A 17,352-nucleotide genomic window follows, 5' to 3' on the forward strand; every position below is an offset into this window, starting at 1 on the left:
TTTTCATAACATTGATTGATGTATTCCTTATTTGCATAATCTCCTTTACTTTGAAGTCTCGCAACTTGGAATTTTTTCAAAATTTTGACTAAATAGTCTACCAACCACAGTTTGTTGGTTGGTAGAAAATTACAAAAGAGTTCATAACTGCACAAATGTTGTTACAATATATCAGTGATGCTTCTTAGAAAAAAATGAGGAACCAATTCTTTTTCACAATGTTTATACCAGCCTTTCTCAACCTTTTTACCCTGGAAGAACCCTTGAAATAATTTTCAGGTCTCAGGGAACCCCTGCATAAAAATCATTATAACTACAGCTCACGATATGTTAGCGTGATCAGTAAGTTGTAGATATAATAATTCAATAATAATTGTCGATGCTCTTTTGAGTAGAGAATGATACTTTTCTATGGATCTGTTTATTTTGGCCAACTTGATTTTTTTTGTCTTATCACAGATTTCTGCTATACAAGATGATAATGAGGTATGGTATGTGCAAGTGTAGTTTTTTTCCCTATTTAAAACTAAAAATGACTTTATAGCCAACCTTTCTTTAAAAAAAAAAAAACAGGTAGTTAATCTGAGCTGACCTTTCTTGAAATTAATCTCTTTCTTTCCTTTTCATAAATTTTAAAAACTCACAAGGCAAACATAATAAATTTCTGTTAAATAACTGGCTTAAGCCAAAATGGGATTTAATTTTTCTAAAAGGTAGGCTCTGTAGATTTAATTTAAATAAAGGTTGTAAATTGATTTTAATTAATGTTATTTTCAACATGAAAATTTATTCACAGTGTTGAATAGTAAAGCTACTAAAAGCATAAGCCAAAGCAATACGAATAAAAATAGTCTGACACAATTTTATACAAGACTGAAAAATCATTTTCTTACCGAGTGACATGATCAAGCTCAAAAAAGTCTAGCAGTTACAAAATTATTATACATGTGTTGGTTTCTTGATCTCTTTTATAGGCCTATATATGCATAAAAAGTGATATATATTTTTGAAACTAAAAATAAAGAATGAAATTTACCTCTTTAATGTGAAATCTGTGCTTGTTTTTTGCTGCACGGATACTCAATTCTGGGTTGAACTTGAGATAAGCACACACTGATCACATCTTCAACTCAAATGAGATGATTTGATTTCTGTCCTTGTTCTTGATGCTTGTTAAAGAAGAAAAAGCTTGCTCACACATGAAAGAAGTTGAAAACTGCAGAAAAAAAGGTTCATTGCAGGATACTCTTCTTTCAAAGAAATCCAGAACTTGTCTAAGGGCAGATCAGTAAATCTCATCTTGAGTGTACGATCAGACTGCAGCTCACAAAGTTCTTCCTCTTCTCTCAAAGTCAAGTTCTCACCCTTGTGGGTAGCACAGTTGGTAGGATCACTGCCCTCCCTACACTGGGTGGAAAAGACCTGAGTTCGAATCCTGTCTATGACGGGAGGAATTTTTATAGATCTTTTTCACAACATGGCTGAGTTGGTCAATGTCAGGCGAGGGTAGCATGGTTTTTTTCACCCGGAAACTTGAGTTTTTTGTCCATCAAACAGAAAATCGACCTCAGAAAACAGACAATATACATGGAGCAACATGGCCTTAGTTGCTGATGTTCCTAAAACCCAATAATAACAACAAAAAGTCAAGTTCTCAGGTTGATCAGAAGATTCAGAGATAGGGCTCCTCAGCCAGTCATACACTTGAACGAATGAATGTTCTTGTTTATACTATGGCATGACCACAGGTCAGTAGAGTTTACAATAAGTCATCAATACAAATGTTAATCATATTTAGTAGTCACGGGCTTTAATTCCAGTCCACTCAAAGAGTGCATTCTACTGCACTCTCGCTCCTGACCACTCAGCTATGTCAGGCCTCATATACACTTCTGTTGAAATGGAGGGAAAATACTGTTCAATTTTGTTCTGCAGTTCTTCCAGGTGGTTTTAAATAAGACTTGAGACTTGCTGATATCCTTCCTCACTCTCAAGCCCAAGCAGCAGTGGAAACATTTCAAGATTTTCTTTTGTAGCATGATTTTTCTAAAGAATCTTGTCACTTGAAGTCAAAACATTTTTTCCATGGGCTTGCAGAGACTTGTTCAACTGGTTCATGTGATGAAAAATGTCTGCTAAGTAGGCTTGTTTCCACAGCCATTCTTCATATTCAAAGCACTCAGCAAAATCTGGCCTACTATTTTCTTTAAAGTACTCCTGAAATTCACCTTTTAGTTCAAACATCCTGTGAGAACTCTTCCTCTGCTAAACCACCGGATTTCTGTATGTAGCAGGAGATTTATGTGCTCTTTGTCCAGGTTTTCACACAGTTTTTTAAACATTGTTGAGTGAACTGGTCTTTGTTTAATAAAGTTAACCATTTTTGTAGCATCATCCAGAACTTTTTTCATTTCATCTCCAAGAGTTTTTGACACCAGCAGCTCTCTGTGAAATCAGGATTTTCTTTGAAGCTTCTCATGGAGCCAATCATTGATGGGGCACCATCAGTACAGATTCCAACACAGTTCCTCCAAGACAGAACTTTTGTTTCCAGATATGAAGACAAAACATTAAATATATCTTTGCCTTTGCTTGTTTCAGGGAACTCTTTGCAACAGAAAACGTTTTCTTGTATTTCACCAACATTTACATATTTTACAAATGCTACAGAATGACATTTATTGGTGAAATCTGTTGACTCATCAACCTGGATAGAGAAGCTGTTGTTTTTCAATTTACTACACAAAACCTCTTCAGCATCATGTGACATGTCATAATACGCTGACTTATCATACTGTTTGGGAGTGGAACCTTTTCAGTTTCTCTTACTGCATCTTGTCTTAGCATTTTATTCACTGTAATTTTATATGCTGGCGTTATTAGGTTCTCATCAACTCTGTGACTTTTCCTTTTCTGAGCAATAAGTTCTGCTACTAAATAACTTGCTTCTCGAGCCTTTTCACCGAATGTGACTTTTTTTTAACAGAAACTTTATTCTGTTTGTTTTGAGATTCCAATACCCATTTAAAATAATCAACACCTTTACTTGCCAAATGGCTGTGATTTGTAGTTAAGTGTCTTTTCAATTTTGCTGGTGCCATTGCTGCATTTGTAAGTTGTTTGCCACAGAAGACGCACAATGGAATAGGACAACTTTGATTACCAACCGATGTAAAACTCAGTGATAAGTAGCTTTCATTGTAAAGACAGACTTTATTTGTGTCCCTTGTTGCACTAGTGCAGCGAAATGACTCAGAAGATTTTAATTCTTTATCACTAACCTTATCAAAATTGTCTGTAAGCTAGGCCTAGAATCTTCCTCTTCTATCTCATCCCTCATCTTCAAAAATCGCCACATTGAACCTACAGACATTTGTAAAACACAAATGCTAATATATAACTAAACGAAAAAACCACAAAAAATACAAAAACTTCACAATAAAATTCACTTCTAACCTACACAGTCCACGTTTTGCAGCATTTACAACAACAACAGCAGGTATGTTCGTGTCGGACGGCACCTGGGATTTCTCCCATCTCCGCAACAACAGCAGTTGGAGGAAGTAATTTGGGAGGGAGAGGCTATCAGCCTACCATCCTCCCCTCCGTGTAATACAGCGCTCACCAATTATCAATGGCCTCCCCTATATCGCATCAAAAACTGAGAATGGACTCAAGCAAATGAACACGGTCGTACTGTGCACTGCCATACGGGGCAGTCTGCTTGGGTAGAACAACGGTATCGTCACTGTCCTTCCCACACTGGGTAAAAAAAGGCCCGAGTTCGAATCCTGTCGATGACGCGAGGAACTTTAATGGGCTTTTTTCACTCTGTGGCTGAATTAGTCAGTCTGAGGCATAGATAGCAAGGATTTTTCACCCAGCAGAACAGGCAAATTGACCAGAGAACACACACTTTATAGACACAAAATATGGGTTTATGTAATGAATTACAGGTGACCCTAATATAATAATTTGAATTTTGCCATAAAGGGCTGAAAGACCTCTAATGAAATTGCCAACGTTGCTGCTCAGTTACCGTCCATCACTGCAAGCGCTAGCGTTGTGTGGCATGCGAAGTTCAAAAAACGATTTTTATTTATTTTTTTTTTCAATCACTATGTCTCGCGGAACTCCTGGTCTATGCCATGAAAAGACTTTTCCTCGGGTCAGCAGATTCTTGGATTTCAGTCTTGATCCTAAAAAATCTGCAGACCCTTTGGGTAGAATTAAATTCCTCATAAGATCACAGAATTCACTTTTTGTAAACAGTTGTGGTCCAGAATTGTGAATTTCTTCATTACAATAGTTTATATTATCCTCTAGATCACAAATGTTCAGATTTGGGACCTGATGGCTCAAAAAAAATTGGTGGAGGTAGTATCAGTAGTTCAGGTTCATGGGATACTGGCCTTACAGCTGAAGTAATGTTGTTGGGTACACAAGGCTCTGCTTGTTCTCTGCATTATAATCTGCTACATTTACAGAACAAAAGTAGCAGCCATTAATGTGATCTGGAGGTTCCCTCTACACCATGGGAATGGCAAATGTCATGTTTTTTTTTACCACATTTCCACAATTGCAAATCCTCCACACATGTTTGGCACACTTTATGGGGCCAAACTTTTATCTTGGTCACCTAATTTAATTCCAAAATATGTGGCATATACATTTTTCACAATTGATATTATATCAAAGATAGTGATTAAAAAAATGTACATGCTATTGTCTCAAAGTTTATCCAACTAAGTATACTTTGCACAAACTTAAAGATTAAGACTCACTAAATCAGGGGCACCAGTTTACCAGGTTATGAATTGCTGACTATTGACCTAAAATTCAGAAACAACTGCCACTCTTTATATGGCTGTTTCAGACCTTATTAGGTCTCATTGGTAAAGAGATAGGCAAAATAGAAAGACCAAATGAACAGATGTTCTTTCACATTCTTATTAATAATCTGGGTGTAAATCATTTCATCTCTGGGTAACTGTGTACTAGATGAAGTATAGATGGGGGAAACAAATTGCTAACTAAAAAAAAAAATTATGACCAACACAATTTGCATAACAAACAAAACCATTAGCATGATAACTTAAAAGAAAGAGAACCATAAAAAAAAAATTAAATAATGAACCAAGCATTAGTAGAGGCATATGATGCAAGAAAGCAAGCTTATGTAGCATCGGCCAAAAAAAAAAAAAAAAACAAAACTACTTCCATTGACCCCTCTGTTCGTTCAAAATACCTGTCCAGCTGAGCCTTAAATTTATTTAGGCTATCAACTTCCACAACAAGGGATGGAAGTCTGTTCCATCAACCAACTACCCGCTAGCTAAAGGCAAATTTCCGTACATCTATCCTACATCTGTCTTTCCTCAATCTGAATTTATGCCCTCTCAGGTGATTATTCTGACCAAGAGGAAGAATCCCATTAGCATTGAGCATGCTCAAACCATTCAAGACTTTATACACCCCTATCAGATCACCTCGCCGGTGCCTAGTCTCCAGACACTGTAATTTGCAAAACTTAAGCCTTTCTTCATAAGAGCAACCCTTTGTTCCATTCACTAATTTTCTTTCCCTTCTCTGTACTCGTTCCAGCAGCTCTACATCCTTCTTGAAATGAGGCCTCCAGACCTGTATACAGTACTCAAGGTGTGGCCTGACCACAGGTGATTATTCCCTTATACAAGGGAATAATCACCTCCTTATCCCTGCTAGAAAAATTCCTGTATATCATTGACAGGACACCATGAGCTACTCTTGCAGCCCGTCTGCACTGGTCAGAGAACTTCATATCTGCCTGCACAATTACCTCCAGGTCAGTTTCATTCTCTACCACTGTCAGTGTAGTACCACAGAGTTGATATGTTTCTCTGGGGTTGCTGTTTCCCATATGTAGTACTTTACATTTGTCAATGTTAAACTTCATTTGCCACCTCTCAGCCCATCTGCTCAACCTTTCCAGATCCCGTTGCAGCAGCATAGCATCAGTAGTGTCCTTAACAACCCTGCCAACCTTTGTATCATCTGCAAACTTGGACATTAAGCTTGATATACCATCATCAATATCATTTATAAATACAGAAAACAATAATGGACCCAACACTGAACTCTGAGGGACCCCACTAATAACATTAGTCCCCAATGAGCAGTATCCCTTGATTACCACTCTGTCTTCTCCCCCTCAACCATCCCTTTATCCATAGCAGCAATTTGCCTCCAATGCCACACTGCTCCAATTTGTGCAGCAGTCTTCCATGTGCAACAGTATCAAAAGCCTTTCTAAGATCCAAATATATAATATCAAAGTTATTCCCTGCATCCAGTTCTTTGTGACTGCATCATAGTATCCAATCAAATTGGTCAGACAAGACTTTCCCTTAACAAAACCATGCTGTGTCCGAGCTATAGTCTTGTCTAGATGATCCTGCAGTGCTTCTTTAACCAGTGCCTCCATTAATTTTCCTGGAACAGAAGTTAAACTCACGGGTCTATAATTACTTGTGTCAGCCTTTGATCCTCCTTTGTGAATTGGGGTAACATTTGCACATCTCCATTGTATGGGTACCTCCCCTGAGTCCAAAGAAGCTCTCATAATTATGGCTAAGGGTATGCTTACTTCCTTTGCTGCCTCTTTTAATATAACTGGATAGATCCCATCCACCCCAGGTGCCTTTTTTATGTTTATCCTCAACAATTTCTCCTCCACTTTCCTCTCAGTTATTACAAAATCATCTAGCTCACTGCCAGAGTTTACTTCACCTCTGGCATTCCCCTTCCTGAATAACTCCTCATGTGTGAATGTAGATGCAAAATCCTTGTTTAGTTTGTTAGCCACCTGAGCAGGATCCTCAACTGTTGAACCATCAATATCCAGTGGACCAATCTGATTCATCCTTTTCCTTCTAGAGTTTACATAGGTAAAGAACTCTTTTCTGTTTTTCTTTGCATCCTTTGCCAAGGATTTCTCATAATCTGCCTTTGCCTGCCTAATCTCCTTTGTGACTTGGTTACAGACCAGCTTATACCTATCATAGGCTTCCATGTCACCCATTAATTTATGTGTATCCCATGCATTTTTCTTCTCTGCCACATGTCTCATTAGTTCATCTGACATCCATTTAGGCCTAAACATTGAACAATATTTCTTAGTTGGTACGTAAAGCTTAGTAGCTTCCAAGATAATTTCTTTGAATGCTCCCCATTTTGAATTTGCTGCTGGTAACATCATCAGTTGGTCCCACTGTATAGAATTTAAATACTGTCTCAGACCATCGTAGTCGCCTTTACGGAAGCAAAAACCCTTCCCTTTACCCCTGACGGTAGTTACCTCTGATTAAATCCCACTTCAGCACACTGTGATCACTGCCACCTAGTGGTTCCTTTATCTGCAGATTCTTAATGCATGAAGAATCACTACTGATAATCAGATCAAGAGTATTACTCCCTCTAGTTGCCTCCTGAACATGGTGATGTAGAAAACAATCATCCAGTAAATCCACAAAAGCCTTGCTAGTGTGTGAGTGACCAACCCACAAATTCTAGTCAATATCTGGGAAATTAAAATCCCCCATTATAAGACTCTGATTTACTGGCCCACTATTTCCTTGTACAGTTTCTTAATATACTCATCAGAGTCATTAGGCCTATAGCACACTCCTACTCTCAATTTTGATGTCCCAATGCTTATGTCACATCAAACTGACTCAACACTGCACTGTCCAGCGATGTCGACTGGCTTCACTTACTTGGATTTTATGTGTTTCTTAACTGATAGCATAACCCTCCTCCCTTCGTATCCTGTCTATCCTTTCTGTACACATTGTACTCCCCAAATTCCAGTTCTGCCTTCCTTATATCTGTGTGACACCATGTCTCTGATATCCCAACAATATCTGCCTTTGATGTTTTGAGCAATACCTCAAATTCATCAAATTTATTTACCAAACTCCTAAAGCATTAGGAGTTTGGTAAATAAAGCATTAGTGTACACGCAAGTATACATGCACCTGTTCCTATTCCTAACACAACCCATGTGTTTACTTGTACCACAATGATGCCCAGCAGTCTCTGAAATATCCTGTATCTTGTTTTCCAGGCTGCTGCTCATTCCAATAGAAGCAGTGCAAGAATCACTTTCACCTCTGCCAGTGGCTACTGTTAATCTATTAGTCCTTGTATCCCCCCCAAGCTAGCAGTTTTCCGACTCACCTAACACTGCCTCGATAGCATCAGCAAATATTCTTGCACCCTTTCTATTTAAGTGTATCCCATCCCTGTAAAAGCATTACATGCATTAAACAACAAATCCATGAAAGAAACATGTGCTGCAGTTGCTGTGCTACATTACTAGACAAAATCACACCAAGAAATTTTATTAAAGATGTTATGTCCTGCCTTTGTTTCACCACAACATAGTTACTGCAAATGTGACAAAATATATTTGTATTGTTCACACAACCCATGACTTACCATTGTCAAAGACACAATATGAAACTCACATTAGAAATAGATACTAGTCAGCACAACACCAGAAAATAACTGAATGCAGAAGAAAACACTTTTCAGGTTTATACAGCTACCAATAAGGTCTCAATAAGTCTAAATATGTTTGGGCCCATCTATATCTGTGTGTATATACATAGAATGTGGGCCTCCTTAGCCAGGTGGGCAGGAGTAGCAGTGCATAACACACGCTTCTTGATTAGACCGGGGTTCGAGCCCGTGACCACAGAATACGGAGGATACGGAAATGTAAGGGAATGACCACCACATATCCCCGGAGCAATATGGCCTTAGTTGTTAATGCTCCTAAAAACCAAAATAACAATAACATAGAATGTGTATCTAAGAAAACAGTTTTTAATGGTGCAAAAAGGCTGTGTGATAGGTAAAAACAGTGTATTTTTGGAATTAGCACTCAGTGCACCTAGAAATGCAATGAATTTTGGAAACATCAAAATTTATCCAGAATTTGTAATATATGTCGACTCTAAATTTCTGTATTTTCTAAATTAGTGTCCCCCCCCCACAATTAAAGGTTATAAAGTGAAAAGGTGAAATTTCTGTCATAGAGAGGTGGATAATCCAACAGTGTGTCCAGTGTAGAAATGTGTTTTTAAAAACATGTAATCTATTGTTGCTGCTCAAAGAATATACCGAAAGAGAAAATGGTGTGAATTTTTATCGTTCTGAATGCATTATCCATCAGTATGTAGTAAGATTTCAAGAAAATTTGGTAAGACAGCAATGAACAGAAAGAAGAACGTCTGCAAGAAAAGAGGACAGTATGGAGCTTGTTTGCAAAGTGTTCTGAGCAATCTACAAATTTGGTCAAAAGACATTCATCAGAATGTCTTTAGACCAATTTGACCAATTTTCTTCAAATGACTGAAACATCACTGAGGTGAATTATAAGGAGAGATGTGAAGTGCTAGCTTGCAAAGTGCAGTTTATTCAAGGAATCTGCCTAAATGACAATTTTATTCAATTGTTATTTGCAAGGAGTCTGTTAGTATTCTTCACAAATGATAGACAGTCAGATGATGTCTAATGAAGTGCATTTTCATTTAAGTAGTGGAGAAACACAATTGTTGATTATGGGCTACAAAGTGTTTCAACACAGAAAACTGTATCCCCAAACATTTGACCTTGTGTGTGGTGTGGAATTATGCAGAGTAGGGCAGTTGGACCATACCTCTTCAAAGATAATCAAGATGTAGAGGTTACCATGAAGGATACTGACATGCAATCAAAAGTTCTCTTCATCAAGAATTGGAGAATATTTATTTACTGGAATTAGCTTTCTTTATCTGGTGTACTAATCTTGGTTTCAACAAGAGAGAGCTACACTGATGACCCAAAACATTATGATCATCTACCTAATACGATGTTGGTCCTCCACATGCAGCCAAAACAGCTTGTACCCGGTGAGACATGGATACTACAAGATTTCTAAATGTGTCTTGTGGTATCTGGTACCAACATGTAACGCTTCTTGATTAGACGGGGGTTCGAGCCCGTCACCACCAAATACGGAGAATGCGGAAAGGTCAGGGAATGACCACCGCATATTCCCGGAGCAATATGGCCTTAGTTGCTAATGCTCCTAAAAACCAAACAACCAACCAACCAACATGTAACCAGCAGATTCTTTAACTCCTGTAGAGTTGCTGTTCCAACACAAACCACAGATGATTGACGTCTGGGGAATTTGGAGGCCAGGGCAATACCTGGAAGTCTTTCTCGTGTGCCGCAAACTAGTCTCGAACAATCCAGGTGGTGTGGAATGGCGCATTATCCTGCTGAAAGACAGCACAGCTGGAGGTACACCCTTTCATGGTAATATTCATTGTCATGAAAGGGTGTACCTGGTCAGCAATGATATTTAGGTAGGTGGCAGACATCAGAGTGCCCAGCACATGGATGACTGGACCCAGGGTATCCCAGCAGAACATCTCCCAAAGCATGACACCACAGCCACCGGCTTGTTTTTGTCCCACGGTGCATCCAGGTGTCATCACTTCCACAGGTAAACGACGCACACGTACCCATATGGTGCAACAGGAAACGTGATTCATCGGATCAGACGACCTTCTTCCAATCACTCAAGGTCCAGTTTCGATGTTCGTGTACCCATTGTAAGCGCTGTCGCCAGCGAAACGTGGTTAGCATGGGCACTCGGAGTGGCCTGCGGCTATGCAGCCCCATTTTCAGCAGGGTTCAATGTACTGTGTGTTGTGACACATTACTCCCATCACCAGCATTCCAATTACCGGCTAGTTGCGCCACAGTCGCCCTTCTGTTGCTACATACCATCCGGGAGAGCCTTTGCTCACCTTGAGCATTGATGAGCCGTGGTCGTCCAATACCTCGCTGGCGGTTCGTGGGTTTCCCCTCCTCGGACCACTTTTGGTAGGTACTAACGATGGCTGACCATGAGCACCCAACCAGCTGTGCTGTTTCAGATATGCTCTGACTCAGTCGTCTGCCATTACAATTTGGCCTTTGTCAAACTCACTTAAGTCAGCTGCCTTTCCCATCTGAAGAACAAGAGTAACACTGATTAACAGAGCTCAGTATCAGGTGTTTTTTATACTGTGTCCCAATCCATGCACACCGTAGTTCACCTGCAGTTGCTTCGATTTGCATAACGACTTGCTGGTCATAATGTTTTGACTCATTGGTGTACTTACTGCGCAGCAAGTACCACATTCAACATGTTGAGAAAACTGTTTCTCAACAGATTAATTTCATGCTGTGGAGATGGTTATTTACATTTCTGATCTCCATATTTGACAGTACCTTTTTCTTGTTGGGATATTTGAGTTCGATAAGTATTCAGTGCCATGAACTCCTTATATTAATGAACTTAGAGATAAACATAAGGATTGAAATCAGTGCCCTTCACACAAAACATTAGTTTCAGTTATGAAACATGTTATTTTAAGAGTGTGCCATTTATATTTTTTTCATGGCTATCCAAAGGTGACCATAAAGAATTATTTTTGATTTAATTCAATTTTATTTCATTTTAAATTGAAATTTATAAATTTTAATATTATGTTGGTATATAAAAATAAACTGTTTTTCATTATTATTTTGTAAATATAAAATCCCTACACTAATTTTGGCAGACCATGGAATTAAAGATGTTGACTTTGTGACTCCTTCTTATAACTCATTTCTTTTGAATATTGTTTTATCTGAAGAAACTTTTATTACATAATTTTGCAGTTATTCCTCCTTTTATTATGAATTACCTGGACAAAAGAGGAATTTTGAAGGTAAGTTTATAAATTTTGAATTTAGTTACTTGAATTTAAGTACTCTATTATTATTTATTTTTATTATAAATAAACTGTTTGGGAGAATTAAGTATCAGTGTGACTCTCTGAAAGACTTCAGATGGTGTTATTCCACAAACATTATTACACAACTGCATTTTTAACATGCCATTGTGGAATAACAGAAATATTAAAAATTTTTTATCGTTTTTAATATTGTGTATTTTTTACATCATTGTGGAAAGCATGGTGGTTACAAATGTCATCCTTTTCCCTATCGATAAAAGGCTGGGGTTTGAATCCCATCACGACAAGAGAAGTGTTTGATTTTTTCCCTCATCATGGTTTAGTTAAATTTGCCTTGGGAAAGAGTTTCATAGATTTTATCCTAGAAACTCTGGGTTTTTTTTGTCCAGAAAAAAAAAAAAAGGCAACTCAACCATAGGATGCATACAGCTTATAGACATGCTTTGACACAAAGAACATCATAAAAACATCACAAAAAAACACCATGTTATGCTATTTTTCACAAATGAATACAAGAATTCAACTTTATAACATTCTTTAATGCAATAAATAGATTGCCATAAAGTTGAAGTACTGGTAATACTATTCTAATGCTAACCTTCTGAATGGACAAACATCCTTAACCCATGAAAGCAACTTTGTTATTATAACTGCATATCCCATTCTGGTTTTCTTATTTTTGTCCTCCTGAAATCCAAGTATATCATGTCAAAATTATTTATTGCATCCAGTTCCTTGGTCACTGCATCATAGTAACCTATCAGATTGGTTAGACAAGACTGCCCCTTAAGAAACCCATGCTGTTATTGCAGTATAATTACATGCCTATCCAGATGGTCCTGCATTGCTTCTTTAACCTGTGATTTCATTATTTTTCCTGGAACAGACGTTAAGCTAACATGTCTGTAATTATTCATGTCGCCTTTTGATTCTCCTTTATAAATTGGAGATACATTTGCACATCTCCAGTCCATAGGGACCACCTCCCTTGAATCTGAGGATGCTCTCATAATTATGATTAAGGGTTTTCTTGCCTCCTTTCCTTCCTCCCTTAATATAATTGGATAGATACCATCTACCACAGGTGCCTTTTTTATATCCACCTTCAACAATTTCTCCTCCACTTTTCTTTCAGTTATCACAAAGTCATTTAGCTCCTTGTTAGAGTTTTATAAACTTCTGGCATCCCCTTCCCTAATGCATTCCTCATGTGTAAATGGAGATGCAAAATATCTATTCAATTTGTCTGCAACCTGACCAGGGCCATCAACAGTTAACCAATAGACATCAAGTGGCCCATTGTAATTCAACCCCCTTCCTTCTACTGTTAATAATAGAAGTCTTTTCTGTTTTTCTTTGCCAGGGACTTCTCATAATCTGCCTTACTTGCCTAACCTCCTTTGTGACTTGATTACAGACTAATTTATATCTACCATAGGCTTCTATATCACCTGATAATTTATATGCATTCCATGCACTTTTCTTCTCTGCCATGTGTCTCAGTTCATCTGATAACAATTTAGGACTAAGCTTTGAACAGAATTTCTTTGTTGTATGAATAGCCTCATCTTCTTTGATTACTTCCCTGAATACTTCACATTTAGAATTTTCTGTTGGTAACATCATCAGTTGGTCCCACTGCTCAGAATTTAAAAATGTCTGAGACCACTGTAGTCACCCTTATGAACACAAAAGCCTTTCCCTTTATCCTTTGACAGTAGTTGTCAATTCCTGTGATCACTGCCACCCAGTGTGTCTTTTTTACCTGCAGATTCTTAATGCATCCCCTGGCAGACATACCCTGGTCCTGTTCCACCTATCCTTTTTACAAAGCATGTTTCCCGTTTCCCTGACAATAGTCACCAACAACTACTAGTTCCTGTGGGACCAGCGCATTCTGCCTTGGGGGTTGCCGCTGTGTTGCGTGATGACCAAGTGCAAACTCTGGCGTTGATGTGGGCAGCTGAGAGCCTGATGGGCCCCTCAATTTAGATCTTTCGAGGGGCATCCACCCTGTCCTTCAAACTCTCATATAGGCCCATAACAACGCTGAGTTGCCGCCTGATTTCCTTACACTCCTTACATCGCACACACACAAAGACATCCCCCATGACAATATCATGTTCCATTCCAGAGAGTTCGGCAAACATTTCACAAGTTGCACATTTTTTTAGGCTCTGATGCGTTGGAGAATCGCCCCCCTCAGTTTGCAGATGATACGAAGGTTGGTGGGGTTGTTAATGACAGTACGCTACTGTAACAGGATCTGGAAAAATTGAGTAGATGGGCTGAGAGGTGGCAACTGAATTTTAACATTGACAAATGTGAAGTACTGCATATGGGTAGTACAAACCCCAGAGTGACATATCATCTGTGTGGTACTACACTCAGGGTAGTGGAGAATGAAAAAGACCTGGGGGTAATTGTGCAGTCATATATGAAGTTTTCTGTGCAGTGCTGACAGTCTGCAAGAGTAGCTCATGGTGTCTTGTCAATGATATACAGAAACTTTCTAGCAGGGATATCCCCTTTATCACCTTGTATAAGGCAATGGTCAGGCCACACCTTGAGTACTGTATACAGGTATGAACCCTCATTTTAGGAAGGATATAGAGCTGCTGGAATGAGTACAGAGAAGGGCAACAGGTGAATGGAAGAAAGGCTTAAACTCTGCAAATTGCACTGTCTGGTGACTAGTCACCTGCAAGGGGATCTGATTGAGGTGTATAAGGCCTTGAATGGTTTGAGCAAGCTCAATGCCAATGTGATTCTTCCTCTGCCAAGATTAATCGCCTGAGGAGACATAAATTCAAATTGAGGAAAGAGAGTTGTAGAATTGATGTGCGGAAATTTGCCTTTAGCCAGCAGTTTATTGATTGCTGGAACAAACTTCCATCTGTCATTGTGGAAAGCTAGAACTTAAATAAATTCAAGGCAGAACTAGACAAACATTTGGAATGAATGGATAGGTGAAATCGGAACTTTCTTTTATTTTTTGGCTGATGCTATATAAGCTTGCTTTCTTCATATGCCTCTACTAATGCTAATGGTTGGACATGATCCATCCTCACCCCATTCCTGTACAATGTGGGCCTTGTGACATGGGGCATTGTCTTGTTGAAAGAGTGCTATCTGGATACATGGTTGCTGTGTAGGGCAAAAGTTTGTCCAAAATAATGCCGGGATAGGATCTGACAGTGAAGATGATGTGTTCAGTAGGGATGAGGGGACCCAGTGATGGTCATGGAAACATCCCCCAAACTGTGATACCATTGCTGCTGGCCTGTTTTCATCTAACTGTAGTGTGGTTGCAGCTATTCATCTGCTCACCATCAAATACACACCTGTCCATTGGTGTGTGATGGAACTGGAACTTTGATTCATCAGTTCAGGAGATTTTTCCAGTCATCCAATATTCAGGAACGGTGGAGTTGTTGTTGACAATCAGTCAACATGGGCACACAAACAGGTTGCCTGCACAGTAGGTCTATCCATAAGAGCATTGGCTGGATGGTGTGCTTGGAAACATTCCTCTATATGCCCTGGTTGTAATCTGCCATTAATTGAGGGATAGCACATGCCAACAGCTGTTCACTTTGATTGTCAACTAGTCGTGGTCTCCCCTTCCTGGCACTACCCATGTTGGGTGGCTGTGTGTCCCTCTTCAGACCATTCCTGCCACACCTTCAATACAGTGGGTGTTGAACAGCCGAAAATGGTTGCTCAGATGCTTGTCCTACCTTCCTAGCATCACAAATCATTCCCCCAAATTCTTTCAGGTTCTTCTCTTTCCCCATTGCACAGACTTCATACTGACGAATTGACAGGCACTACCCGTGCCATCACCATATATGCTTCACTGGTCAGTGATGTCACTCCTAGGTACCATGGGATGTGCCCATTGGTGGAGACAAAGGTGGGCATAATGTTTTGGCTCATGGATGTATATTCCTGGAGAGAAGAACATTCAACATCCAATACTACTTAAGAGGAAACAGATTTTGTTCCTTCATATCAAATTAGGTTTAAGGAAAAACTGTAAAGTATTGGACAAAGGGCCGTTTCCAATACTTTGAAACAAAAATATTATGAGATGCAAAGATAAAAGGAGAAACTTTTCATTGGTCCACAAATCAAGAATGCTAATGAGAGTCAATTCTTTTGATGACATCCACAATTTATGTAAAAAAGAAAAAAGCAGTGTGGAACATCTTTAGATGTCAGTACTTTTTATTTTCATTCTGCCAGTACATTTTAGAAAATCAAAGGTTGGCAAACTGTGAGGAGTTTGTTGACCACCTCCTGAAAGTGAACAAACAACTGGATTATAATATGAGCTTAACAATTCATTTTCTATATTCACATCTTAATTTTTTCCCCGAACTTCAGTGGTGTCAGCGATGAACATTGAGAATGATTTTACCAGTACATATCTTGCATAGAAAAATGACGTGAAGGCAAGTGGAGGAGTCTGATCAGCCTGCTGATTATTGCTGGATGCTTATGAGGAATGCTGGGGGAGAGAATGAGATACAAACAAATAAGCAGCATGGAATGCCTTCAAGACAGGGCTCAAACCATTTTAAGCTCATGAAAATTCACATTTTGTTAAAGCTTATGAAAGTTGTTAATACACTAGTAAAAGAAAAATATTAATTTTCTCAAAATCCAGACATGATAGCAAAATTTAAACTTGATATTTTGGTTCAACACTCATAACATATTTTAATATGAGAAAAAAAAAAAATTAAATTTGTTCATCAGTCTAATAAAAAAAGACCCAAAAGTAATTGCAAAGTGTGGCACAAAGTACTCTGAAAACTGCAGCCAGGTTGCCAAGAACAATGTACAGTGTTTTATCTATGGTATATAAGACTCTCACTAATATCAGCAAAGAGGTAATTATTCCATTACATAAAATTTTAGGTGACCGCACTTTGAATGTTGTATCTAGGTTCAGCAACCTGTGTTTTAGAAATGATGTGGATCTGCTGGGAAAGGCATATAGTAAAGAGCAGCAATATTAGTTACTGGTATAAAAAATCTTCCTTTAGAGAGAAATACTTGAGTTTTGTGTTGCAGTCTCAAGACCATACTACATCTGCATGAGGACTTGATTGAGTTAAATATAATTTATGTCTTTAAACCATAAATAAATTATATTTAACTATATTGAACTGACTAGAGGACATGTACTTAAATTAAAGAAAGCATTGTTGACTGGATATATGAAAATTTTATTTTAGCTAACTTAACTATTAGAAGTTACTACCTTGTGGAACTAGAGGTCATTAAGGAAAGATTGGAGAGATCTTGAAACCATTTGATTTCTTTTTTTTTTTTTAAGGCCAATACTAAATAAGACTGGCTTCCATGCATCAGTTTGTCTTTATAGATATTAAAAAAATATTCTAATGCTTTTGAATGTGGCAGCAGTAAATTAAAAGCAAATTTAACTTTGAATGACTATAACAATTTATATATCTATAGAATGTAAGAAATATTACCATCAAAATGTACATTTATACAATAT

The 17,352-nt window shown here is 38.3% G+C and overlaps 1 protein-coding gene across 4 annotated transcripts in view; it reads left to right on the top strand.

Moving 5' to 3' along the window:
- Positions 1-17,352, top strand: part of Sfxn1-3 (Sideroflexin-1-3) — a 144,239-nt gene that overhangs the window by 101,662 nt on the left and 25,225 nt on the right. For all 4 annotated transcript variants that reach the window (XM_090384247.1, XM_090384246.1, XM_090384245.1 and 1 more), the window contains one exon: positions 11,743-11,792. In XM_090384247.1, coding sequence (XP_090240373.1) covers positions 11,743-11,792 — 50 coding nt within the window. The remainder of the gene's footprint in view (positions 1-11,742; positions 11,793-17,352) is intronic.

This window comes from Mastigoproctus giganteus, chromosome 11, assembly GCF_048544385.1.
Source record: "Mastigoproctus giganteus isolate SK-2022 chromosome 11, ASM4854438v1, whole genome shotgun sequence".
NCBI lineage: Eukaryota > Metazoa > Arthropoda > Arachnida > Uropygi > Thelyphonidae > Mastigoproctus > Mastigoproctus giganteus.